Here is a 25,494-nt window from a genome sequence, read left to right as displayed (position 1 = left end):
TCTTAATTGTTTTACTCATTTTAAGAATAAAAAATTCTTCTACCATTATCTCTGTATAAAATATAAATTAACTAAACTTATTTTCATCTCGTGGAATCCTGTAGTATAAAATTAACATTTTTGCGTTTTTTTATTTAAAAAAAGAGTGTTTTTATGCTCATCGGTAAAAATCATAAATTTTGTCTGATTTCAATGTAAATTAATTGCATCGAATGTACAATCGAAGTTCCCAAATCTATCTCCATTTCTTTGGTACTTCCTTATCTCCAGCTGACTCTGAAATTCAGCTAAGGGTTAAGCAATACCACTCATTCTCATTCTTGAGTAAAAAAGAAATATTTCTTGAAGCATGGCATTCGCTTTGTATACTATAACTCCCCCTATTTATTTTAAAATTATAGAACATAGGTACCTACCTAGGCAGACCTAATTGATTTTTGTAACATTTATACCTAAGTAAGATAATTTTTGGAAATCAATCTAAATCCAAAATTCAGACTACATCACGGATTAGTTATAGTTTAAAGTGTACTTATCACTTAAAATTTGAAAGGCGCTTTGTCTGCGCCAATTTATTTTATAGTATTATTTCAAACTTCCCGCGTAGGTACCTACTTGTAACTAGAGCTACGAGCTACGACATGTCGACCAATCAAACGTGAACAGGCATTCGTTTGGTAAATGGTCACCGTTCGGTTAAGTCCGCCATTCATTCGGGCTCGTTCGGTTCCACAACTGCAAAATACACTTGTCAAGACGTTCGTGTTTTGTTGATGTCAATAATATAAAATTGTTTCTCCTTGCATTTCACATTCGCCAAATTTCACAGCGTGTTTAAATCGAGGAACCAAATCGGACTTATTGTAACTTTAATCAGGTAAGTAAATTATTATTACTGTTCACATATATAGGTAAATACGGAACATATGATAGTTTTATCTATCAGTTTGACATTTACGTGTTTCCATTATTTTGTTCACAAATTCCGATTTTATGACGCTGGCAGCTGTAATAATCATTATAATTGACGCAATTACTTAATTTAGATTTTGATGCTAAATAATTTCGTAGCTGCTCGCCAAATTGTATCCACGGAAACATTGTATTTTTTTCTATATGTACTTAGTTTGGTTTCGTGGAAAAAAAAATTGGCACTGTATTGCAAGTTTTTGTATCGTATTGATCTAAATAATAACTTTAAATACTGCCTTGAAAATTGTGTTTATTTCGTTGTTGAAATACTCACACGAGATATGAATTACAGATAACTTATCTATTATGACATTTTTGCTAAGTAAAGCAAGCATTTTGTTTATTATATTAATTTCACCATTAGTAGTTTATTATTAGCATTTAAATTAAACATATGTGTTTATATCTTTTTCACGGTGTCTTCGTTGCTGCCTATTGATATAGGCATAATCAATAAAAAAAATTGTAATTCTGCTTACCATTCTCGCAGCTTGGTCGGGATTGTCTCATTTTAAAGGTGGGTCATCAGGCCACCACTGTAAATTACAGTGACATGTCTTTAACTATCGTGAGGAACTGAAATCCTAATAGCGAGTATTGTTGCCTACAATTTTCACTCAAGAATTACGTGAAATTATAGTAACTTTAAACATAAAGAGTAAATCCGCTCATGAGTAGGTATAGGGTCTAAAACTTACCAAGTTGAAGCCTAAGTAGGGCCATGATAAGCGGTGCTGCAAAAGCCGCAGCTAGATTCCAGAATCACTCGGACGTTAGGTAATTTCATTAATTGATTCCGCAGTCAGTTTGTGGTAATATCTAGCCATTTATGATTTTAATTTTGCTTGGTAAATACCACTATTTCTTAAAATCTATTGTATATACGGTGATTTTAAGAAATAGTGGTAAACATCAAGTCAAATTAAAATTAAATGGTAATCCTTTTTCAAAATATATAATTTCTTTACACCGATGCTCAGTATTTTTAAGAACAAAATGTAAGGAAAGTATTATACTAAAATAACATAATCAGACTAACGGCAGTGACATGCACACAGAATTAATTAGGGTACGCAGTAGAAGTAGGTAGTAAGGTAAGCTAGGTAGGTACTATTTACCAGGGTAGGCAATAAAGGTAGCTAGTAAGGTAAGCTAGTTAATACTTAGTAAGGTAGGGTAGGTACTGGTTGCATTTTTATGTGTCACGCGGGTAAGTTAGGATAGGCACTGCTTTTCTGCCTGTATGGAATGCACATCCCTGAGTAATGGCCAAAATATAATAAGATACACGCTATAATTCATGTCTCTGTGTGCAAAAATGTACCCAAAGGATTCAAGAACACAGCAATTACACACATTTCAAAAATATTTGAGATATGCAAAATTATTAGCGTTAGAATGCTCGTGCTCTACACGGAATTTTATCGTCTGCAGGACGGTTTAAAAAAAAAGCGACTACGACAGTTTAGCATTATCAAATTTACGCGCACCGTGATCACGCACCGATCAAGCGCACCGATCCGAAGAATGACAGCCAAAAGCACAAGCCAATCCAATCCGTTTTATCATGCTGACCAGACTGCCGGACGGTAAAATTCCGTGTAGTGCACAAGCGCTCTTAACAGTTCTTTGTGGTTACTTAACCCATTGCACCACTAATAAAGATGACATAATTTGTTCATGCAACACACTATTTAATTTTGACATATTTTTTATTACAATAACGTTAAGACTAAATTACATACAAAATAAAAATGGTGAAATACAAAAGTATAATTTTGTTGTTGTTCATAAGCTACAAATAATTTGTATTTTGATACCTATGATTTAAAATATACTATCCATGGGCGAAGTGAAATTTTAAACAAGAATCAGGGAATTGAATTATGTTTGAAAAACAATAAAAAATTCTACCATTTAATAGATAAAAATCATACATAAAACAACAATAGCGTAAATATACTAAAAAATTATTAATACAAAAAGTCATACTTTTGAAATAAAGTCAGCTATATAATAACTGAATAATCGGCGAATATGTATGAGGAAAGAGGTGAAGATTGTTTGGAAAGACAGATTGGTGTGGCGTTCTATTCTCTCTGCCTGCTACTGCGACGAAGGGCGTGATACTTATGATTTAAGATTTTTAGTGATATCCAAGACTAGAAATCGACTGAACGCCGCTCATAAAATTAATGTAAATATAGCTCCATTTCATAAGTTCTCACATTATTTAAATTCATATTGTTTGAAAATATCTTCAATCACTTCTATCTCTATCTCTGGTCTCAATCCTGCGGATTGGTCTGCAGCAACAGACAACATCTCCTTCGCCATTCTGGTCTATTTTCTGAAACCCTCTTCAGCCCCTCATACGTCGAGCAGCCCATGTCCTCGGATAAGTCGCTTAGATATTGGCGGCGTGGACGTCCTCTTGTTTATTGCCTCGATCGTCCCCTCTATTATTATGTGGAGGAAACCCTCTTGTCTTAAAAAGTGACCGATCCATTCGGCGCGTCTCTTGGAGATAGTCGCGAGTTGGTGCAATCTTTCTTCGATTAATCGTAGTACCTCGTCGTTGGAGATGTGGTCTCTCCAGGATATCCCGAGCATTCTTCTATAGGTCCACATCTCAAACGCATTCAGCCTATTCTTATCTCTTTCAGATAGGCACCATGTCTCGCAGCCATACAATAGCACACTCCATACGTACGTTTTGAAAAGGGAAAAACATACTTCTATATGAAGAGGGAAAAACAACACAGATATATTTTGATTTCTTAATCGCACAGCAATATATTTCAACACAATCCGCATTACTTAGCTGTGTGTTGGACAAATTATTTAATTTACTAGACAGAAATTAAATAATTTGTCAAACAGTGGCGTGTGGCAAAAATGCAACAATCAAATCTATTTTAAGAAATGCCTTGTAATCAATGCAAAGAAAAATATTGCACAGTAAAAATTGTGTGAGTTGATCACTTTTACTGTTGTTATAATGTCAATGAATACCCAATTTCAAGAATTTTGCATGCATTCATAGTATGAACTTTTTATGACGTAAGATTTATTTTTCTTAGAATTTGACAATGTCGGTATACATATTTGATTCTCCTTATAATTAAGGGGTCATGAGAGTCAATACTCTCATGACTCTCCATAACTGTATTGAGATAAATAATATTTCGGATAATTTATATAGTGCCTTTTTCGTAAAATATAACATCAGGGGCAATGTGCTGGGGTCCGTTAACGTAGCGATGGAACGCACTTTTATTGCATTGAAAATGTAGTCATGAAGATAGTTAATATTGTAACTAATCATTTAAAATGACAGAATTTTACTAGCGAAACTAAAGTTTTTTGATCACTGAAAATTGGGGCTAAGGTTATTTTGAAAAATATTTTGTAAAATAAAGTATTTAAAAAAAAAAAAAATGTGTCTCGTAATTTTGTTGTTGTTAAGGGGGTAAAAACATGACCGGCAAATAGAACAGTGCAGTTGATAGTTCAAACCATAGTGACCGTGTATTCATAGTGTCTATAAGTTGTGTGAAGACTCTCTCATTATCTATTTAATTAACCTCCAATGCGATTATACCAAGAGTGACTGGTAGCAGATCGATTACCAGACTTCCTTATGATTGTGTATTCGTTCCAGCTCAGCTAATTATTGCTGTTTCAATTCTTCAAAAATACATGTCTAAAAAGATTCAAGGGGTTTTACTACGGTCTATGAATATGTTTTTGTTTTCTTTTTTTCAGCTAAATCTTTAACACAACTGCAATTATGAGTGATGATGGCATGGATGCATGCGAATGCATCTGGAACCATGAGTTGGCCATGCGGCGCTTGCTTTCTTTGGTAATTTTATTTTTTGATAATATTCATTTAGCTGCTAGATAATTTTGGTTGCATAAGAACCTTTTTATCAAAAATTTAAAAAATTGTTTTATTGGGATTTCAATGTGACATACTAGTTAGTGGTCGTTGTATTGTTCATACTGTTCAAGAGTTTAAACAACACAAATGGGCCTTTGCGGATTTGCTCGTACCTGGTACGGGCACCCCGACGAAGAAATAGCTAACTGATTTTCCCATATTATGTTATGATGTATTTGAATGTATTCTCGAAGGGTGGCTCTATGCGTATGAACTGGAGTGGACTCTCTCGTCCAATGTCGGTATTATTTTGTATGTTTTGAACATAATATCATATATTTAAAATAATTAAAAAAACCTGCTCCTTTTCTAATAAAATCTGCATTAAAACTTATCAGTTAACACACTTCAGCCAGGTATTTTTTGATAACTATGCTGCTGGTGGCGACGGGATTTGATAATTATGTACATATAGTTAAGACCTTAACAAAGAGATTGGTACATAATTTTCATATAAAAAACATTGGATAATTCCTTCTTTTCTGACTTTGAAATGAGGCCGACGCAGAAGGTAAAAATACCCTTCCCGTCCTTAAGCATCAATTGACCGAACGAGTAGAAATACCTTTCCCGTCCGAAGTGTGTTAAAGGGTTAAAATTTTCCAATAAAGTTCTATTATAGAATTCTAATTGTGGTTCTAACACACTCGATTTTGATTACTGGGTATTTTAGTTAAGGCAAGGCCAGGCGTACTGCACTAACAGTGAGTGTCTGGAGGAACTGCCCGGATTTAGTCAGCCAACGCAGACATCGGACAACTTCATCCTTATGACTATCGTTATGATGTTTGCCATGGTGCTGTTTGTGCTCAGGCCTCGGCGTACCGAGACCCGAGCACTCGATGAGAAAGTCGTTGATAATCAGGTAAAAATTAAATTAATTTATTGATTGTGAAGGAGGTTATTTCAGAGATTACACAAATATAATAGGTATCTCAACTTCAGATGAAACATCTTACGTTTTATACGACAGAAGATGCAGAAGTCTGTTCATATAAAACAATAGATTTCACTAATTAATTCGACAGTCACTTTATGGTAATATCTATCCATTTTTAACTAAAATTTCACTTTTAATTTTTGAATAATGATAGAGGTTTCATCTCGAGTTAAGACACCTATAATATTGATAAATCATCCGTAGCCTCAACTTGAGATGAAATATGTATCGTTTTAAATGACAGACTCCCATAGTCACCTATAAAATTCATATATCATCTGTAGGGTAAATAATCCAGTGTCCGATAAAATAAATGATAGTAAAAATGAACATACAAATATGTAGATTTTCCACTCTGTATAAAAAATGTGCACATTAACATATATTCACATTTTTCATACATTGATATATATGTATTATATATTGCCATTACTCAAATAATTTTGGGGTTGTGGTCCCATAGTTATTGTCGCGGACTCCGATAAATGCCTATCGCAAGTAAATAGGTAGGTACTCTTGAATTTTTTTAAAATTAATTTTTGTTTTCTAGGGGCCCAGTGGACATCCCCCCCCTCCGCCACCTCCAGCAACCAATTAATAAATTAATCGCTTAAGATAAATGCCATCCACTACTATTTGACAACATCTCAGAAAAATATGCTATAGATCTGCCAGTTACAAGTTTAATATGACTCACTGCCAAACAATAATAATCTTTCCCTTTGAAAGGGAAAATGAGGAGTCGGTTTTAGCCAAAATTAAATCAGACATTCCCTGAAACTGGTGGTTAACGATGCGCATATTTGTCCCGACAAAACTATAATGTATGTATTACTATGTATGTATAACTTTGTAGATCAGCAGGATTGAGAAACCTGTATTTTTATTAATAGAGTTAATATGACTTTATAATAATTAATTCTTTATCTGTTTTAAATATATTATTTCAAATTGCTTATATTTATCAATATTTTTTCTTTACCTTGTTTATGTATATATATGCAAATAGCTTAGCTTTATTTAAAGCGTGGTGATGATATTCACTATGGAAAATTGTATCAAAACCAATTAACAATTTCCTAATTATAAATACATCATTATTATACAAATTCCAATGCTTTTGTATTAAATATCAAATATACCAATAAATCTTATTTCAATGCACCTTTTTATTTAATATATTTTAAAATACTGTAATATAAATATCCATTCAAATTATTATTATTTTACATGTGGAAGTCACATGTAAAACTTATTTTTGCTCTTTTTATCTAACCTACTTTTACATCTATAAATATTATTTTGGCTTTATATTTGAAACTGAAATGATGTTTTGGTAACTTACTGACTGTATACTCGGCGCAAATGAAAACTAATGTGATACTAAATTTGTGCTGTATAATTTAAAGGAGATATAGATTACTAAATTGCTTAAGGGAAATTGCACATTTATTATATTTCGAGAATGGTAATTGAAAAATTAAAAAAATACTTTAAAAAGTTGTTTAAAAAACTAGCAAACTGTAAGTTGTAAAGTAGAAGCATTCTTTAACCTTTATACTTAATTGATCCCTGAAATTTGCACAAAATTCAAAGCGATTAAAGTAGAGCATTGTATACAAACATGGAAGAATGTTTTTTTAAATATTTATTTTACCTTACATTAGGATTATATCCTTTCGCAATTAGTTGAGATGCATAATTATTGCTTCTATTATATTTTTCCTTGTCAAAGTATTATTAATCACTAATAATGTTTTTGGGAGTACGAATTATACCACAAGATATTAATATTTTATTTCTTGCTTCAACGTATTTGAGTCTCTAAATTACGATTATAATATAGTGGCAAAAAATATACCATTTCCCGTCTCAAGATACATTCTAATTTGTGGACACAGTAACAAAATTTGTTTTTAGTAACAAATAATAATTATTTTTATTTAAGTATCTCACATTTTTTACTAACATTTAAAATAATCAATAACATAATATTTTATAATTGAAATACAACTTTGTTTTAAAATCACTATAAATATTTTATTATAATGTCTACCGGTTTTGAAGCTAATCGCTATATAAATATCATGAGTATGCTTATTCTGTATATTTTATTTCTGTATATTCAAATGCATGTACTCAAGATTTTAAAAGTTAACTGTCCAATAGTCGTCACAACAGCTTCCTATTATACCAATGTTGTTTTAAAATATATAAGTGGTTGATTTGTATTAGCAAAAATATGTAAGTTACTGTTTAAATATTCTAATAAAAAATACTAAGCAAAATGTGGTTGCATCAGTGTGCATTGATGGGTTAAACTTATACAATACGTGATTGTGTGATAAAAGGTTTTTGGGTAGATATGTATAAATATATATTTTATTATTTTTAAGTAATTTTATGCACAATTTTTTTTCCTGATAATAAAATATTGGAGATATCATTTTCGTGTTATGTAATATTGACAGCTCCAAAAAATAAAGTCAGATTTTCTCTACTTTACAATAGAGCAATTTAAAATTAACAATAATAATAAAATTAAAATAATACATTATATGCACTTACGGCAAGTATGTGACCCATAGTTGATTTAACTATCTAGAGGTAGCATCATGTTTGTATCTCTTGACATTTCTCTCGCAGGTTTGATTTTTTGTAAATGGTGACAAATACAATCTGCCATGGAGGAATATTTGTCAAAAAAGTGTGGAGAAATGCTTTAATTTATTTATGACTGTCTTGCACCAAAGTTTCATGGAAATGTAACTTCTCAAAATTTAGCAATTTTGTACGGCCACTCTACCACCAAGATCTTCCAATTTGACACCACCAGCTTTTTTGTAGTAATATTTCGCTGCTAAGTGTTCAATAATTCATCCAGTCGTTTGCCAGACTGAAAATTGATATTCCAATATTTTGACAGGAACACTGCACCACGTCATAAAATGCGCCCAAAGCTTTCCGTCAATTCTAGAGTTGGCATTCAGATCTTATTTTTCACGCTCAATCAAAACTAATTGCAATGTCAATAAAATATATCAATTGTGATTCTGAAGTTTTTTTAGTTACTGAATTATTCAACAACATTACTAAATGACTACACGGAAGTACACAGAATTTTACCGTCCGGCATGTCAGTTAGCATTTTAAAACGACGATTGGCTTGGATTAGCATGTGCTTTTGTCCATATTTTTGGATCGGTGCGTGAACACGTTGCGTGTAAATTCGATCACGCTAAACTGTTGTAGTCACTTTCATTTTTCAAAACCGGACTGCCAAATTCAGAGTAGTGGACAATCGCCCTATAAATGCATAAATACCCTACAAATCGGTTATTTTTCAAAATAACAATGATTTTTAGTTTTCAGTTCAAAAAAGAGTTCAGTTTTTGTTGGATCATTCTTATTGCATAAAAAAGTTTTGTCTCAATATTTGTATCAACAACTCAGTTGTGATTTTATTTATTGGTGATGTCGATATGAGATTTTTCATCTTTGATATTTTATATACTACCTATGAATAAATAGCTCAACTTTTTGGCTAGCTAATTAGAAATTTATTTATGCTCTTCCATGTTGATAGAAGTAATAGTTAAAAATATTTTTTTTCAGAACAGCACAAATTTTGAGGTGGTAATCTCGCAACTCAATTTTTTCTCGGTTCTTGAAAATTTTTATACAACCATCTATCGTTCGAAATCTGTTTATGGTTTGATTTATTACTCTTTAAGTATTAAGTGGAATTAAAATTTTATATTCATGTTTTATTTCAGTAATCCTGAGCTAAAAAACTGAACTACTAACTCTCTTTATCTTTTTAATTCACAAAAAAACATTAGCCAAGTTCTTGAAATGTGTACAATTTGTATGTAAATAAATTGATGTGTATTTTGTGTAATAATTCAAATAAAACACTATGGTTATAAAGAAATGTCGTTGACTTATTAAATCTCCAGTGACTTCCTACTTCTGGACATCCCGCATACATTAATTCCATACATCCTACATATGTTCTGATAATCTCTTAGAAAATCTAAGGGCGGTGACTGACAGGAGCATTTCGTTGTAACATCGCTCGCGGCGAGCATGCTACGTTACAACGTTACGGCATCGGTGACTGGCCGCGATCAGTGCTCGTTTAGCCAAACCAATATGCCAAACCAAAAAATCTGAATTACAGTCTAGAAATCTGCATTAAATTTGTATAGAATCAATAACTCAAAATCTGTATGAATCCTGAGTTAAAATGTCGGACGACGAAGGTGTGGTTCTTGGTTCTGTGGTTTTAATAAATTATAGCTTACTCCAGATGATGAAGAAAAAAATATTCCCCGCAGTTCGGGGAATTTCCCACAGATTGACAACCTTGGTACTGACCTAAAATTTCATCCGACTTCGGATGGAGCATTCGGAACGAGCGGCGAGCAGCTCGGCTCGGTGTACTGACTGCCTGAATGCTCGCATCGTAACATGTTACGTTACAACAAAATGCTCCGGTCAGTCACCATCGAATTCATATCATATCTAGATTGCATAACATCTAAATCCTTAGGATTTAGAAGCTATGCAATCTAGATTTTATGAGTTTTACATTTACAAATTTGAACAGATTTTTTTCTTTTTTATCCAAGTTGGAAGAGTTTTATCCCTTGGTGGAGGATATTGTCATTACAAGTCGTCTCAAAGCCATTCTGTCATGCGGTATTTCCTCGACTTCCTCCCGGGTCAGTTCAGCATCCTGAGGTTTCACTGAGTGAATGGTTGTCAGCGGCCTACCGGGGTGATAAAATTCTCAGGGTTTGAAGAAGAGACATGGGGGGTTAATGCTTTCAGGCGGCATTCTCAGGATGTGTCCCAACCATGTCCATGTTCTCCTTTTGGTAACTTGCGATAAAAGGGGCTGTTGCGTTCTTCACTTAACATCCAAATTCCTGACGAAGTTATACACCCAGTGTGTGCCTCAGGCGCCTGTTTTTTAAACTTTTTAGTTGTTTGCCCTGAACGTTGTTGAGGTGCTATGACTTGCATCCCTAAAGAGACAGTGTTAGGATGCAGGGAATAAAAAGGCAACAATTTTTTAATTGTACCGCATTTTTGATATTTGAATTGGTATTGGTAATTTATGTTGTAGTAGAAATATTAAAAACATTTTTTTTAAATGTAAATACATAATTTATTCAGAAGTACATATACAAAGTCTTATAAACAGATTACTTATCTATATTCAAAAATAAGTCACAATAATTGGTAGTTCACAATGGAGTACTACTGCCAACACTGATGTATGTAAAATATGGAATTGGCAAAAGAAGGATGAAAACAGAGTGAACACTGTTGAAATTTGATCCCTTGAATGAGTATGTGGAAAAATAGAAATGACAATTAAAAATCAAGATTTTATAAAAGGATGTAAGGCTGAGTTAGGGATAGTTAAAAAGATTAACAAGGGTTCTTGATGGTGGTATGGACACGAGGAGCGAATGGATGATGAAAAAAGACAAAGAGAGCATATTTGGCAAACATGAATGGGAGAACACAATGAGGGTGACCAACAAAAACTGGCCACTATCAAATCAATCGGAATTAAAAAAAAGCCTTTATAACCAGAAAGCTTGTATAACTAGATGTATGGATATAGAAAAAGCTAGGAGTGTATGTCAGGACAGACGAATGTGGCATTGCATCCTCACCGCCTACCCTTTTAGGAAAACAGCATTATGTAGAAGCAGTAGTAGTTATAATAAATCACTAAAAATATACAAAGGGAGATGAAATAATAATTAATAAAAAAATACAAGTTTAGAAAATTACACAATTTGGCTGGTATTATGCACAAAGGAACTTTGTACTTCACAAACTTGTGAAAAAAATAGGAGTATAGGAATAATGATTTTTTCACGCCAATTTACACTTACACAATATGTATCTGAAAAAAATATTTAAACAAAAACAAGCAGAACGGATCCAGTTGGGAGAATTGTTTTTTAAATATAATAAAAAAAAAACAACAACAAAAAAACAAAAATTATCAGTATGATAATCATTCATAATAATATTGAGTAAGTTCACATTGCGTCCTAAGCTGTAAATCTTCATTATCCCGTAGTTGAATGTGGACTGGTCCCTTAATGACTTACGAATATGTATATGATAGTTATAATATCCAATCCCCTGAGGTGTTGAATGATTTTTTTTAATCAACAAAAACAATATTTGAAATTAAAAACCTGTAGTAAAGATTTTTAAATTGCGATTTTTTGAAAGTCGACATTATGAATTTAAATATTTTCTTCTTGCAATTTATGCACTACGGTCCTCACTTTCTTAATAAAATCACTTATTTTTTCATACTTTCCCGTTGAATCGGGCAAGTTTTCAAAGTTGATTACGTCACAAATATCTTTAGCAAAGTTGATGTCAGATGGAAGCTTATTGATAGAGCTCGATACAATCGGAGTACCGAGAGCGCTCTGGCGAACTCCACCCAACCTCGGGGTCATGGGAGAACTGCCAACGCTGGGGAAGTTGGTAAGGCTAGGAGATTTGGCGACACTAGGCGAGCTGGCAACACTGTGTGAATTACCAAAGTTGAGGGAGTTGGGTACACTAGGAGACCTAGCAACACTGGGTGAGTTGGCAGCACTGGGAGAGTTGGTAGCACTGGGAGAGTTAGCAAAGCTGGGAGAGTTGGTAACACTGGGAGAGTTGGTGACACTGGTGGAACCAAATTCACTCCCCAATTCCGCTGCTAAGATGGCCACACATTCTTGAGAACTCTCTTCGTCGGGGAAAGCGGAAGATAGGGCTTGGGAGATTTCGGGAGTTTTACTAGAAGCCTCGCTCTGCGGTGAACATACGCTGATGGATGAATTGTCTAGCGCCGCTAGAAGTTGTAACTTGCGGTTCTCAAGGTCATCAAGGGATAATTCTTCATCCTGTAAAATATATACTCGTGGAATAATGTGGCTTTTAGTAATAATACACATTTTCAATGTTCAGGCAAATTTATAATACTAATAGGTCTTCAACTAAGGGTCTTCGGCAATATTTTTTTTTTATCAATATTTAAAAAAAATAGATTGAAAAAATAAGATCATAACATAAATCAGTAAAAGAAAAAAACAATATATTAAAAGTAAAATAAAGTGAAATTAAAGATATATATTCAAATATATACATACATTTATTTGAAACCAGAAAATTAAATAAAAATATGTATAATAATAAACCCATAATTAACAATATTTCACAATAGATTTTAAGAAAAAATGGTATTTACTAACAAAAACATAAAATATGACAATGACTAAAGCCTCCCCCCTATTGTCTATGTTCCCGCTGATAAGAAATAAATAAAAAAAAACAAATAAACAAATAAAAATAAGAAACAACTCCTACTTCCTCTTCAAACTTCAGTGTACCAATGACACAACTCTAAAATTTAGACTTATATTCACATACAGTCTTTGAAAATGATGTGGAATGTATCAAAACACATCTCACAATATATTTTAAGAAATATGTACATAGTGATATTTACTAAATAAGACTTAAATTAAAAATTGATAGATTTAACTGGTAAGAGACTGTCGAATCAATTAATGAAATTTATTATTTCTCTGAAACTATAAACAAATAAATTTAAATCTAGAATTAAACATAAGGCGGATGGGCAAATATGGCACTCTGGTCCATGGCATTAACACTTTGCATGCCTACTACACGGATCCATGTATCATACGTCTAGCGCATGGTGCCAACTACACAGGTCCGTGATCGCACACATCAACATGCAAACGCGTCAGTCTAGTGCGTGCACTGCTGGCGAGAGTTGGATACATGGATCCGTGTGATAGGTATAAATGGGTAAATATACCACTATTTTTTTTTACAAAAATTGAATTTAATTGGTAATAAAGACACTTGGTGGAAACAAGAACAAAATTCTGTAATTTTTTAAAGAAATTGAATTTTTTTAAGTGGATATGTTAAGGTGCGAGTGCAAAGGAAAAATAAAAAAATGCAAACCTGCAATTCCGGCAATGGTAATGGGCTCTCTGGCGGGGGAGGGGGAGGGATGTCGGGGGGCGGTGGGGGTGGCGGGGGCGCGTCGGGCGGCGGGGGCGCGTCGGGAGGGGGCGGCGGAGGCTGCGAGTCGGCCGCGGGGGGCTGCTCCTCCGGCGGAGGGGGAGGAGGGGGCAGCAGCAGCAGGGCAGCCGCGGGCATTGGGTGCATACACGGCGCCATGCGGCGGAGGTTGTCTGGAAAAATAAAAAACAACATAACCTCAACAACAAACATTGTGTCATTTTAAAACACTTCAGATGGGAAAGGTATTTCTATCCGTTCGGTCGATTGGTGCCTAACGACGGGAAGGGTATTTTTACCTTCTGCGCTGGCCTCATTTCAAAGTCCGCAAAGAAGGAATTATCCAATGTTTTTACATGAATATTATGTACCAATCTTTTGTTAAGGTCTTAATTATGTATATGTACATAATTATCAAATTTCATTACCAGTGGTACGCAGGCATAAAAAACACCCGTCTGAAATGCGTTAAGGGAGATCTTGCCATCTTCAAATTCAAAATGCATCTAGCGCTAGAGTTCGGACGTGATTTTGGACATATTTTTTTTAGAATATATATTGGAATTTGAGTTTTTGAAAAACTCTTTTCAAACCCACACATTTATTCAGAAGAAAAACTTATTTTTTCAATACAAAAATAGTACTTTAAGAAAAAAAACAATTACGTCAAATGTTACCGAGGTTTAAAGAAAATTAAGTTGCAACTTAACGTATATTAAGCTTTAATAGGAAATGGTTGTCTTATTTGTGCTTTTGTACAAAAATGGTGTATGAATTATGCAAAAAATATGACTTAGAATTGGGGTGAAAAATATTTACAAACATATTTATATTTCTATGAATGTAAATATATATTAATTATTTTTTTTTTAATTCACAAAAAATTTAAATGAGTATAAAAAACATGTATGTAGAAAAAAAATCAGCATTCGATTTTGTTTTAAACCCACATTCTACAAATGTAATTTAAAATAAAAATATTGATATAATTAAAATGCAACTTTGTTTTAAAATCACTTTAAATAGTGATTTCAAAACAAAGTTACATTTTAATTATAAAATGGAAAATCACAAAGTTAGTGCTTCAAATATAAATTATAAAAATATTGAATAATATATTTATTTCAAATTAAACGCTGATAACTTACCTTGGCCTTCTTCATCAATGTCCATGTCAGATTGTATGCTGATGTCCAGCGGATGTGTCTCCTGGGGAGCTGAGGTTTGTGCGTTGGCCAGCTTCTTACGGCGGTACGCGAGAGCGCGGCGCGGCGCTAGCCTCTCCAGCATCGCACTCTTGCTGTCTTCCTCAGACATTGCAGGACACCCAAACAACTCGCATTCCTAACATTATTCACACATTATAAACAACAAAAAACACTTTAAGTAATTATATAAAATACCCTACAAGGGTTATATGTAAAATACCCTACAATTACCCGTAGAATTTTAATTTATATACTAAATATTAAAATCAAACACAGATTTTTAGAGTTAAAAATAAAATTTGTGACAATTGTTATGGCAATTTCAAACTAATGTAACTAACTTTTCAAACAATAGACTTTTGATGTTTTTTCATTAACCCTTTAACTAAATTATTTAAAATAAAAACACTTGTTTACCACTTGAGAATTCTATTGTTACGACTAGTTTCAAAAGATACAAATGCTTCCATCTACGGGTTTGAAGATAAACTGCAGCTTCCGAAATTAGTCGTAACAATATTATACTCAAGTAGTAAAAAAAACAAATATTTTATTTATAATTTAATTTAAATTTAAAAGCTATGAATAATCAAGATGCTGGCAGATTTAAGTGCACACTTGCCACTCGGGCAATATAATATACACAAAAATTTTGCCATTTATTATTATTTTATTATAAAATGCAATGATTACACGACAATAAGTAGCATGTAACATTACGTAAAATATTTGGAAAGTTATCATTAAAATAAAATATATTTAACTAACTAACTAACTAACTAACCATCACGCCGCTTCTCCGCAGGGGTAGGCAGAGAGAATAGAACTCCACACCACTCTGTCTTTGCAAACATTCTTCGCCTCTTCCACGTTCATGCATCTCCTCATACATACCCGCCGATTGTTCCATCACATCACACAGTTCATTCATCTTTCCATCTATACGTCATCTTACATTCCACATCGCAATCCTGCATTCATGCGCTATCCTACTCTTTGCGTCTCCGCGGGAAACGCGGCCAACTAGGTGGCGAACCTCAGCGTGGCCATTTACAGGCATTTTCCCACATATAAAATATATTTTTATATAAAATATATTTGCTTACATCGATGTACTTAGAACTGGCAGAGATGTTGAATCCGGGAAAATCCAGAATTTTTTTAACATCATATTTGTCTTTGGAACCTTCTTCAGCAATCTCGCCATCTTCATCCTGAGGATCCACAACCTCCTTACCCTGGAAACAGGAAACACAATTAATAACAAAAAGGTCTGACAGATGTTTCATATTTCATTTAGCTTTTTTATACAAATACATACATAATATTGATGATGATAAAATTGATTGTACACCTCAAAATGGGTTTAAAATATATTTTATAGATCAGTACGAGTTTCCGCCTCCGTAGTGTAATGGTCAGCACGCTCAGCTACTGTTCTGGAGGTCCCGGGTTCGATTCCCAGGGGGAGTCAAGTAAATATAAGTGATTTTTTCACTCTAATATTTATTCAATACTACCCTAGACTGGTATCTGAAGCGGAGGGCTGGTCAACTTTCATTAATGTGTAAACGATCAAGATAACACTGTGTTTATATGATGCAGTGCCCTATGCACCATTGGGGTACGGATAAGGGTTTGAAGAGAGATGAAGAATTTTACTAAGGCTAAAAACTTTAAATAACAGAGATTATTCAAACAGGGATTTTAGAGTTAACATTTTTGCCAGTATACCCACGATATTTAATAATCGTATATACTGTAAATATATGTGTACGTATATTAAGTATAAATATTCTATTTCCATTGATTGGATTGTGACATGACTGGATAATATAGTTACGGATGAATCGAAGATAGAGATCCCGGAGTGTTGAATCTTAGCATTGAGTAACCAGCCGGGCGGGTAGCCGAGGGTGCGCATGCGGTACACATGCTGCGGGAGCTGGTGTCGTTGGAGCCCCAGAGCCCTGCGCAGGGCCCCCGAGATCCGCCCCGCCACAAGGTCCATCTCCCCACTTTCCCCCTTGTTCTGCTCCTCCGTGTGGTATCTCCTGTTGCCAAACAAGAGAATATTAACAAACAAGAATTTTACTGTAAAGTGAGAAATAATATTATAAAATATTCACAGTGAAACCTTTCTTTTTTAAGGGATTGAAGAAAAAAAATTAAATGGAGGGAAAACGTAAATTGAAAAAAAAACTCTTAATTTTATTTATTTTTTGTGAAAATCATGTACAATAGATGAGATTTTTTGCATACAAAAACCTAAATGGAGGGAATGTATAATTGGGGGTATTGAAAAAAACATTATAAATTAAATTTATTTGTAAAAATTGTAATGACTTAATGAAAAAAATGTCAAAACTGCACGTAACAGATGATTGTGAATAATGTCAAAAAAAAGAAGCATCACAGATCCGATATTTTTAAAGTAAACTGGGGATAAAAAAGACCTAAAAACGTAATTTCGGGGACCATATTGATATCTGAAATATATCATATCTTTACTATAAAGCAATAAAAATTACAATATACATATCAGGCTAATGCATAATTCCTTGTTTTTTATATGTTAATCCTTGTTTAGATAAAAACTTTTGGAACCAATAATATATTTAAAAAGAGAAAACATATTATTCTATCATAAAGTACAAAATATTTTTTCGGCATTTACTTTACGGTAAGACATGTTGAAATTATTAAAGAAAACACTTTTTTTTTACCACTTCGGAAGCCAAGTTTACATCTTCAAGTTTAAATGTAAACAGTTTACATTTAGACCTGAAGATGGAAGCTTAGCTTCAGAAACTAGTCGTCATAAAATAAACTGAAGTGGTAAAAAAAAACAAGTGTTTTCTTTAATAATTTGTAATATCGCTCACTCCTTTCAAGAACGTCATAAATCAAAAATTGTCAATTTTTAGTTGTGCATGTTTTCGGAATGCCCATAAAATGTACTATATCCCACCAAAAGAGGCATATTTTTAACCTAATATTTACCCGCTACAGGGCAGATAGTGTTGTTTTTGCATTTTGAAGAAAAGTATTGTTTAATTATTTTTTTAAAAATAAACTAGTTTTTTTCAAATGGAGAAAAAACCTTCTGGTCTAACCTAAAAAGATCTATTGCACAGTAATAAGTTCAATAAGTGGCTTGATGTTTACTTTTATAAATTGTATTATATTTTTAAACTTTAAAAACGTTCTCCTGAAAAATCAAGTTTTTTGATTTATGACGTTCTTGAAAGGAGTGAGCGATATATGATGTACAAAATGGCTATGGCCACTAATAAAGAAAAAAAGTTTAATTATCATACCCTGGTTTTGACATCATGGCTTTCCTTTTTTGGTTGACCCTATGCATATCCCTCGGGTAAGGACAATCTCTTAATGTATGTTTGCCATCACAATTAAAGCATTCCTGATTTCTGGAAGGACCAACCTTAGGAGTCTTTTTTTCACTGTCTTTTAAAGTCTCTTTACTATGAAGAACATCAAATTTCTGAAAAATAAAAATAATTAACAAACTAACAAAACACCACGCCGCTTCTTTGCAGGGGTAGGCAGAGAGAATAGAACGCCACTCCACTCTGTCTTTGGAAGCATTCTTCTCGCCCCTTCCACATTCATGCATCTCCTCATACATTTTTTTTTAAAGCCTTACCGCACCCCAATGGTGCATAGGGCACTGCTTCATATAAACGCAGTGTTATCTCGATCGATTACACATGAAGGAAAGGTGATCAGCCCTCCACTTCAGGTACCAGTCCAGTGTAATATTGAATAAATATTAGAGTGAAAAAATCACTTATATTTATTAAACCCCCCTGGGAATCGAACCCGGGACCTCCAGAACGGTAAGCGAGCATGCTGACCATTGCAATACGGAGGCGGACATACCCGCCGATTATTCCGACTCCTGATCTGACCGCAAGTATTTGACATACTTGATAATTCCAAGTTTTCCTCGGTCTTTCACTTCTTCTCTTGCCAACTAAATTTATTTTACCATTCTTTCTTCACACATTGGTTCCTCACGTCTAGACCATCTCAACACATGTTTCTTAATTGTATCGATAATGCTTATCTCAGCCTAGCATTCTTTCCTTATTTCACCAATCAAACATCTATCGTTTTGCTGCACATTTATCTCAGAGATTGCATTTATCTCTGAGATTTCAGTCTACCTTCATCCTTCTTTTGTCAACTCCACGCTTCACTTCCATGCATTAGGGTTGGTACCCTTCACTACCTGGTTGGCAGGACTTCATTGTGTTTATCTTTACCTCTACCAATTTATCTTTTATTTGCTATAACTGATTTCAATGCACCGCTTACTCTGTTCCCACAATTTATTCTCCTTTCTCAATTTTTATCAATCTTTCCTCTAGGAAAGAAAAACATTTAAAAAAACTAACTAACCATCACGCCGCCTCACCGCAGGGGTAGGCAGAGAGAATAGAACGCCACACCACTCTATCCTTACAAACATTCTTCGCCTCTTGCATCTCCTCATACATAACCGCTGATTGTTTCGACTCCTAACCTGACCACTTTCAAGTATTTGGCATACTTGATCGTGCCAAGTTTTTCTCGGTCTTCCTCTGCTCCTTTTTCCAATTACATTCGCCTCATAAATTTGTTTTACCATTCTTTCCTCACTCATTCGTTCTACATGTTCAAACCATCTCAACACACCTTTCTTAATTTTATCAATAATGCTTATCTCAGCTTTGCATTCCTTCCTTATTTCACTATTCGAACATCTATCATACATCGTTTTGTCGCAAATTTTTCTGAGATCGCATTTTGACTGCATTCAGTCTACTTTCATCCTTTTTTTGCCAACTCCATGTTTCACTTCCATACATTCATACAGAAAACATACTTCTCAAATATACGAAATCATCTACCTCTCATATAAAAAGAACAAAAGAGGTTTCATATCAAATCGAGACACCTACAAAGCTGTAAATAGTTGCGACGAGTCAGTAATTTGTGAACGAATGATATGTGAAAAAAAAGTGAGATTCTCGCGCATTGGAAGTGAAATTTTTTAGACCCTTAAAACAGTTGATTTTATGCATAGCTATCTTTGCAGTAGCTGACAATTTTAAATTTCAGGATCACAAAATGGTTAACTGAAATTTAATTTTTATATCACTTAACCTTTTAACCGCGTCAACTTTGTACCTGAGAGACGCCCGTACGCGGCGGTATTTCACCGTTTTTAAAATGATTACTTTTATCATGTATTTAGTTAAGAAACGATTTATTTTCCTAAACAAAAACGTTCAATGGGATTCATCGTGCCTTTTTGGTACTCTATAATACACTTGTGTCACATTATTCTTGAAATATATCGTAATATAAACAAATAAGATCGTATCATAAATAAATCAAAGCACGCATCGTGTGTCACTCTTACCCACTGGCGATGCGTAGCGTCGAGAGTGAGACAGATATAGGGCATGATAATGGCGCGGACTAATTACCGACGGCAAGAAAAATCAGGGATCTGTTCTTTTATTTATCCTTGTGATGTTACAAATTATTAGTCAGATATTTCAACAGATGTCATAAGGCCAAGGATTGACGTATTATTTTATCCAAAGTTCCTCACCATGAAAAAATCCCTCTAAGTTGAACTGAGGTTCGAAACTTGGAGCAATGTAAGAACACATACGGTTATGTCAGCCGCGTATGGGACATGTTTTATGAAAACACATACGGTTATGCGAGCCGCGTGGATCCGGTTAAATAAATGAAATGTTTCAATTATTTCACACTCTAAGAAATTATGGGTTTATGATAGCTGAAGTATGATACACATGTACGTAGACTGTCTATGATGTATGCAATGAAGAGAGTATAAACGATTCATCCATTTCTCCTTTCAACTGCTCCCCACTGCGCCTTAAGATGTTTCACTCCAAAGTGACAATTAATGGTGTTAATCAATCTATTGAGTGATTATTAATTAATGAAAATGATTCCAATCACCTTGCTATAAGCTGGAACATCGATGTTATCGTACATCGGGACATTAGAAGGATTAGTGTCAAGAACAAACAGGTTAGAATTTAAGGAGTCTGTAGTGTCTTCTTTGGCGTTAGAATCTGAAGGCCATATTGTGAGTTCTTGATCAGAATCGCTATCGCAATGTGAAAATTCTTCATCAGAATTTAAAAGCTGCAAAATATATCTTTTAATCTTCTGCTTATAACGTCTTGCGATATTTTTGTCCATGAATCTGATACGCATTAGTGGTTTTTTTTCATTCATTTCCAGTGTACTTGCAATGTTCGCTGATTGGCTATTACTATCACATTCCGTCGATGTAGGACTGCGTTCCCGGATTAGCACCTCTTCATAAGTAACAGGCATTACTGGTTCATTGTATACCACATCTCCAAGACAATTATTATCAAAATTTTTGCTCGCTAGGCCCGGGTTGTTCGTTAATATAGCATCTTCACTAGATGAATTAGATTCAATTTCGCCGTTCTCTAATTCGAATATCATGTCATCGACTCCTTTTTTTCTATTTTTCGACATGGTTAAGTAGAGCAAAATCAGGTCAAAAGTATAAATTACGGACAGAAGATTTTACTGAAATTCTCGCTGGATAGTTGCATGGTGTTTTACACAAAATGCATCATTCAAACCAAAACTAGCCAAAAACTCGAAATTGACAACCGACTGACAGTTGACTTTTACGCCATATTGGTTTGTCTATGTAGATTTAAAATACTCTATGGACGTTTTAAAAGTAAGTACCTGTGTTGTCTACGTGTAGATTGTCTATGACGTAATACTAGTATATATGTATAATCTTTATATAATCGGTAGCTGTAGTGGTGTATAATCTTCTGTCAGCTGTTGGTTCTGTTTTGAATTTTCGCATTAGTTTTTTGTTCACATCAAATAAACTAAATATGTTTTCATTACAAATAACCTAAAATACGCAAAAAGGAAAAGTGAATTAAATCGTTGTTCCTATGATTTCTAGAAGTTTTTCAGATTTATTGGTTTTGTATTATTCAAATGAATTAAATGGATGAACTAACTAAAAAGCTTATTCAACTCATACCTCTTATAAAAACAAAATACTTGGCAGGAGTCGATCATGCTGTGCTTTATGTTATCAAATCGTGCAAACAAAAGTTTCTTTCGAAAGAAATTTTATCATCAAATGAAATATATTTAATACAAAGTTCCCTAGACAGAATGCATGAACGCTTGAATATAGGCCACTGGAAAGACGTGTCGGTTAATGAACGTCGATGTGTGACTATTTTGAGTTTCTTTAAGGTATAACTATTTTTATTTTTAACTTATAAATCTGTTCTATCATATTTTTCAATTCATAATTTAAATTTGATTTACTCTTTATTGTACTGTTTATAGGTCCTTGCATATCTGGAACAAAATGATCTGTCTTCTGACTCCGCATTTAACATGGCCTTTGAAATAATTGACCATGGCCTACTGTTTGGTGCACCGCTGTGTAAAATGCAAGATTTACTTCACCAATGTGCCCATTTGTTATCGTTATGGAAAACTGTGTATGTTTTGCATTTTTATACTAAATATTTTGAATAGCATATAGGTTCTTCTAGTTAAAAACTTGCTATCCAGTTCAATTTGACCTTTATATCTTTGTCTAGACATTCCGGTACATACATGTAATGGAATTTATTTTTCAACAAAATGTTACAAACTCAAAAACTTAAAACAATGAAATTATAATCATAGTAATAGACAAAAAGATTAATGCGTAAAAAAATTATACATATGGTTATGTAATTTAATGAAATATTTTATTTTAGCAAAAATACATCTGACAACAGTTCTGAAAAACATGACGACATTGAAAGAAAAGTAGAAAACAATCCGAATGATCCAGCATTGACGTCAGTATACTGTACTTATGAGATGGATTTGAAAGACATGATTGTAAAATCTTCAGCTAGTACAGAAAATCCCGAACATTTAGAAAAACTAGACATTTTCTCCAATATAATAAAGGAGTCTTGTCCATCTATTGAAAAATTTTACTGTCAATATTTTACACCAAAAATTCCAGCTATCCTTTTGGATTGCATGAACCATTGGCCAGCTTTGAAACTGTGGCCTGATATGAATTACATAATGCACAAAGCAGGTCACAGAACCATTCCTGTCGAGTTGGGATCAAAATACACGGACGAAGACTGGACACAAAAACTCATGACGGTTAGAGATTTTATGAAACAGCAAATTTTCAAGAAATCCTCAACTGTGGGATACTTGGCACAACACCAGTTATTCAACCAGATCTCGGAATTGTCTGGAGATATAAAAGAGCCTGAATACTGTTGTCTGCATGAAGAGGATGAATCTTCAGACGAAACTGACGTAAACGCTTGGTTTGGGCCGTGTGGAACAATATCTCCTCTCCACTTTGACCCTAAACACAACTTACTCTCCCAGGTAATATATATAGTGACATAATATCACAATTACCTTCAATTTAAATTTTCCCTAGCAAACACCACTTTTCTAAATATCTATCGTGACACGTGTTTAGATGCATTCCGCATCATTATCAAAAACCGTATGTGAAGCTGATTCTAAATTTTAGAGTTATGGCATTGAAGAATGAATAGAGGGGTAGAAACCGTTTCTTATTTTTATCAGTAGGAACATAGGGGGAGGCTTTATTCATTGTTGTATTGTTAATTATGGGCGTTCGTCCACTACCCGGAATTTTACCGTCCGGTAAGTCAGTAAGCGTTTTAAAACGATGATTGGCCTGTGCTTTTGTCCATATTTCTTCGGATCCGTGCGTGAACACGTTGCACGTAAATTTGATCACGCTAAACTGTCGTAGTCGTTTTCATTTTTCAAAACCGTACTGCCGAATGGGACAAACGTGGATAGTGGACAAACGCCTATGGGTTTGCTATAGCTTTTTTACAGAATAATCAGCCTAGCCTTATATTTTTAGATACTTAGATTTTAATGGATTGCCCATCTGAAAAAACTTGGTCAAAAAACATAGGGGATGATTAGTTAACTAGTTGGTGCATGTGTGGTTTTATTGTTTCGTAAATTTATATTAGTATATAGAATAGGTAACCAATGTAATTTCCAAAAAAAAGTAGGAATGCAATTCCATCACATGTTATTGTGATGGAATTAATCATGGTGTTAATTTTTTATATAAATGAAAAGTTTTGTTTTGAATATTGAAAGCATTAACTTTGTGGATCATATTGATATATTATTTTGAGAAATAAAAACCTGTTGCCCTCTTCAGAGTTTAAAGTCATAAATTAAACCCTGAAGAGGTTGTTGCCGAAACTAGTTGGTTAATAAAAATGTGAGTGGATCAAAACACAAAGTCTTTTTATTTCTCAAAATAATAAATAAAAAGTTGAATAAACATTCCTTTTTTTCAGGTCGTTGGTGAAAAGTTAATTATATTATTTTCTCCCCAAGATACTCCTTACCTTTACTGTCACACGGATAATATGCTAAGCAATACAGCCCAGGTGGACCCAACACAACCAGACTTCGTCAAGTATCCTCAATTCAAAAATGCCAAATCGCATTTTTGCATTTTAAAGCCGGGAGAGATGCTTTATATACCTCCAAATTGGTGGCATTATGTGAAATCATTATCTATTAGTTTTTCTGTCAGTTTCTGGTGGAAATAAAGACTATTTTTTCATAAAAAAACTTTAATATTATTTAAACCCTATTAAGTTCTTTATAGCTTTGTTTTGTCTCTAATAATTTTTATAACCAAATATTTCTCTTATACTACTTGTTTTTATTAATTATTCTTTAGTTCTGTATGTGAGAGTAAAAAAGAGCTACCAGTGTAATTTTAAAGTATTTATGTATTAATGGTTAAATCAAACACAGATTTTTTGAGTCTACTAAGTTGTATTATATTGTTATTGAAAATTATATATTGAAAATGCCATAACTAGGCGAAACAATTATCACAATATTAATTTTTATGTGTTTTTAACAATAAAATACAACTTAGTAGACTCAAAAAATCTGTGTTTGATTTAACAATTCATACATAAATTAAAATGAAGTTCTACAAATTAAAGCAAAATCAATAAATAATTTTAAAGTTGTAGCCAAACTGCAGGCATTTCTGCTAAAGGGTATCCATACTAAGTTTAAAAAGAAAAGTTCCCTCCAAGGCATAAGTTTTTTCAATTAATCAAATGATTTAACTAACTAACCATCACGCCGCTTCCCCGCAGGGGTAGGCAGAGAGAATCGAACGCCACTCTGTCTTTGCAAACATTCTTTGCCTCTTCTACATT

General features: G+C 33.6%; 3 protein-coding genes across 3 annotated transcripts; 2 read left to right on the top strand and 1 right to left on the bottom strand.

The window, feature by feature from the left end:
* The first annotated feature begins 704 nt into the window (after positions 1 to 704).
* LOC148303681 (small integral membrane protein 14) lies at positions 705 to 6,622 on the top strand. The gene is made up of 4 exons (XM_088269569.1): positions 705 to 877; positions 4,741 to 4,840; positions 5,592 to 5,783; positions 6,409 to 6,622. The coding sequence occupies exons 2-4, from the start codon at positions 4,766 to 4,768 to the stop codon at positions 6,454 to 6,456; spliced, it is 315 nt and encodes a 104-aa protein (XP_088125695.1). The 5' UTR covers positions 705 to 877; positions 4,741 to 4,765; the 3' UTR covers positions 6,457 to 6,622.
* Positions 6,623 to 11,009: 4,387 nt separating this feature from the next.
* LOC148303680 (uncharacterized) lies at positions 11,010 to 21,899 on the bottom strand. The gene is made up of 7 exons (XM_088269561.1): positions 21,164 to 21,899; positions 18,478 to 18,662; positions 17,001 to 17,211; positions 16,264 to 16,395; positions 15,098 to 15,293; positions 13,890 to 14,122; positions 11,010 to 12,796 (listed from the first exon to the last, which is right to left on the bottom strand). The coding sequence occupies exons 1-7, from the start codon at positions 21,716 to 21,718 to the stop codon at positions 12,140 to 12,142; spliced, it is 2,169 nt and encodes a 722-aa protein (XP_088125687.1). The 5' UTR covers positions 21,719 to 21,899; the 3' UTR covers positions 11,010 to 12,139.
* Positions 21,900 to 22,016: 117 nt separating this feature from the next.
* On the top strand, positions 22,017 to 24,886 carry JMJD5 (Jumonji domain containing 5). The gene is made up of 4 exons (XM_088269547.1): positions 22,017 to 22,474; positions 22,571 to 22,728; positions 22,993 to 23,635; positions 24,607 to 24,886. The coding sequence occupies exons 1-4, from the start codon at positions 22,217 to 22,219 to the stop codon at positions 24,862 to 24,864; spliced, it is 1,317 nt and encodes a 438-aa protein (XP_088125673.1). The 5' UTR covers positions 22,017 to 22,216; the 3' UTR covers positions 24,865 to 24,886.
* The last annotated feature ends 608 nt before the right edge of the window (positions 24,887 to 25,494 follow it).

The sequence above is a fragment of the Brachycentrus maculatus genome, unplaced genomic scaffold, assembly GCF_059751285.1.
Source record: "Brachycentrus maculatus isolate JH-2025_06_01 unplaced genomic scaffold, ASM5975128v1 h1tg000357l, whole genome shotgun sequence".
In the NCBI taxonomy this organism is placed as follows: Eukaryota; Metazoa; Arthropoda; class Insecta; order Trichoptera; family Brachycentridae; genus Brachycentrus; species Brachycentrus maculatus.
The sequence above is the reverse complement of the archived record's forward strand: the minus strand, read 5'-3'. Positions and strand labels throughout refer to the sequence as shown.

Excerpts from the sequence above, each read along its gene's own strand:
- LOC148303680 (XM_088269561.1), bottom strand. The coding sequence starts at position 21,718 with ATGTCGAAAAATAGAAAAAAAGGAGTCGATGACATGATATTCGAATTA. Across the intron at positions 15,294-16,263 it reads CCAGTTCTAAGTACATCGAT|GAATGCGAGTTGTTTGGGTG; the intron begins GTAAGCAAATAT and ends GAATAATGTTAG. Across the intron at positions 14,123-15,097 it reads CATTGATGAAGAAGGCCAAG|ACAACCTCCGCCGCATGGCG; the intron begins GTAAGTTATCAG and ends TTATTTTTCCAG.
- JMJD5 (XM_088269547.1), top strand. The coding sequence starts at position 22,217 with ATGGATGAACTAACTAAAAAGCTTATTCAACTCATACCTCTTATAAAA. Across the intron at positions 22,475-22,570 it reads CTATTTTGAGTTTCTTTAAG|GTCCTTGCATATCTGGAACA; the intron begins GTATAACTATTT and ends TACTGTTTATAG. Across the intron at positions 22,729-22,992 it reads TTATCGTTATGGAAAACTGT|CAAAAATACATCTGACAACA; the intron begins GTATGTTTTGCA and ends ATTTTATTTTAG.
- LOC148303681 (XM_088269569.1), top strand. The coding sequence starts at position 4,766 with ATGAGTGATGATGGCATGGATGCATGCGAATGCATCTGGAACCATGAG. Across the intron at positions 4,841-5,591 it reads TGCGGCGCTTGCTTTCTTTG|TTAAGGCAAGGCCAGGCGTA; the intron begins GTAATTTTATTT and ends TGGGTATTTTAG. Across the intron at positions 5,784-6,408 it reads AGAAAGTCGTTGATAATCAG|GGGCCCAGTGGACATCCCCC; the intron begins GTAAAAATTAAA and ends TTTGTTTTCTAG.